Genomic DNA, 2,447 nt, shown 5'->3' with positions numbered 1-2,447 from the left:
TATTGCAGCTTGCTCACATTCGCATTTGGACTACAAAAATTATGTTGATCCCGTATACCAACTTTCACAAGTATTCAAGGTACATGAATTTGAGTTTCCGCCCATAGGTAATGAAAGAGACCCAGATGAGATTCAAACTTGGCTTACAATTGTACCAGATCCGTTTCTATTGAGGGACTCAGGTCGTCCAAAATCCACTAGAATACATTGTGATATGGATATTCAGGAGCAGTCAACAGAACAAAAAGATGTGGGCATTGCAGAAACATCGGGCACAATAGAAAAAAATGTCTAGCTCTATTGTCATCACATAACCGTTAACCCTTATGTAATTGCATTTTCTATTTCAATGAATGTTTTGGTTTCTAATATATAAATGTAATTGCATTTTCTATAATTTCTCAATGTATGCATATTTTCTGCCTAAATTTTCCACTTACCTCTTACTTCAACTAATTAACATTTTCAATTTAATCAAACCTAACCCTAAAGGCTCGTTCCCTGAAACGTATAACACTTTACCATAAATTTACTCCACCTTTAATACACATTTAAAAAATACATTCGACAATTCTTAAATCATAACCGAAACAGTTTATATAATAAATTACTAATTTATAATAACAATAAACATTAAATCTTTATTAAAAAAAACCAGCGTGGCATCCGACTCAACTGAAACCCCGTGAAAGCGTGTCTCCAGGGATTCGCCTTTGTGCCAACTCAACCGAAAGGGTATTACTTGGGGAAATATTGATCAATTTCAGGCATACTAAACTGATAGGGTGTTACGTCAAATCGCCCAAAATTTTGGCTGTTGAAACCAACAAAGGCGACCGCCGCAGTTTTCCCTATGTTGAACTGGAAATGAATCATACCCAATGGGAAAACAAAAACATCTCCGGGGTTTAATATTTTCGTGAAGAGACGGTTGTCCGGGTTTGATGTAACTAAGGCGACATAAAGTGTGCCTTCGACAAGAAGTAAAAACTCAGATCCTCGAGGGTGAAAGTGAGGAGGGTTAACGCCATGAGGCGCAAAGTCTACTCGAGCCAGAGATAAGCCGAGAGTGTTAAGTCCTGGAAATGCATCAACATTGACCACAGTGACATTTGATCCAACTGGATTAGCTGTGTTCCCCTGCTTGTTTAGGCCTGAAAAAAAATCTTCTGCAACTGCAAGCTTTGGGTCTTTGCAGAATTTACCGTTTACAAACACTGCAATGAAGAAACGTTAAAAGTTATATTAAAACATTGAAACTAAACTGATTTTTCTTCAGCTGAGGCTTTAACATAAAGTGGACTACATACCGCCATTTTTTATGTCCTTGACAGCAACACAGAAATCCTGGAGAGGACTGGGATCATACGCTGAGGCCAATGAGCAAGCCAAAGCCAAGAGGCTGAAAGCTATAAGAATGGAATGAATTCCTTTCATTATGATATAGCAGAAGTGATTAACTTCTTGTTTGCTATTGCTTTGGAGAATATTGAGGAACTTTGCATGGCAGATGAAGCTTTTTATAGATGGAAACAAACGATCATTTCATTATTTTTCCACGAGTAGCAGGTAAAGACTGTCACGGTCAGCTGACCGGGAACGTATCAGAGTTTAGCGGCTTGAATTTACTCATTCTATGGATTTGCATGCTTATTTTTCTGGAACTTATTTTTCATGTTTGTCTATGGTATTTTTGCAGTTTAAGCTCCTGTTATCAGATTTCAGATTTCTGATCATAGACTTCTCAGACTCTTTTATGTTTATCAAACTAGTAATTAGCAAATAAACTTTGCTCAAAGAATATACCCAGATTTCTTGCAGAAAACTGATCAAGTAAAAAGTAAACAGAGAGTTGTTAAAAAGATTAGTTTTCCCCGAAATCCCGTGTTTGTTTCATGTAATTCGTTTTCCGGAAAATATTTTCCCGTGTTTGTTTCATGTAATTCATTTTCCGGAAAATGTTTTACCGTGTTTGTTTCACGTAATTCGTTTTCCAGAACGTAATTCATTTTCCTAGTAACAGAATTTCCTTTATGTTTTTTGTAAAATGACTTACAGATTCATTTTCCGTAAGTCATTTTCCAAATTTTTCACTTCAAAGCAAAAATACTCAAAATAATTTTATTTTATGAATTTAATATTAATAAAATATTTTAATATCATTTTCATCAAAATATTAATTATTAAAATATTTAAAATATATTTATTAATATTTATAATATATAATATATATTTTAATATTATAAAATAATCAATTATATTATAATAATATAAGATATTATATTTTTATTTTAATATATAATAATTTTTTATATATTTAATAATGAATAATTTTATTTATATATTTAAATAATATTTTAGTAAAGATATTTAAAATATACTAATTAATATTTTTTAAAATATAATATAACACTATTACTTTAATAAATAATTAATATAATTTATAA

At 31.8% G+C, this 2,447-nt stretch overlaps 1 protein-coding gene across 1 annotated transcript; it reads right to left on the bottom strand.

Annotated features, from left to right (window-relative positions):
• Window positions 1-607: 607 nt before the first annotated feature.
• LOC120121507 (germin-like protein subfamily 1 member 13) lies at window positions 608-1,504 on the bottom strand. The gene is made up of 2 exons (XM_039140852.1): window positions 1,311-1,504; window positions 608-1,217 (listed from the first exon to the last, which is right to left on the bottom strand). Exons 1-2 carry the CDS (start codon window positions 1,435-1,437, stop codon window positions 739-741), a joined length of 606 nt encoding a protein of 201 aa, XP_038996783.1. The 5' UTR covers window positions 1,438-1,504; the 3' UTR covers window positions 608-738.
• Between the last annotated feature and the right edge of the window lie 943 nt (window positions 1,505-2,447).

Source organism: Hibiscus syriacus, unplaced genomic scaffold (genome assembly GCF_006381635.1).
Source record: "Hibiscus syriacus cultivar Baekdansim isolate YM2019G1 unplaced genomic scaffold, ASM638163v2 tig00110374_pilon, whole genome shotgun sequence".
NCBI lineage: Eukaryota > Viridiplantae > Streptophyta > Magnoliopsida > Malvales > Malvaceae > Hibiscus > Hibiscus syriacus.
The sequence above is the reverse complement of the archived record's forward strand: the minus strand, read 5'-3'. Positions and strand labels throughout refer to the sequence as shown.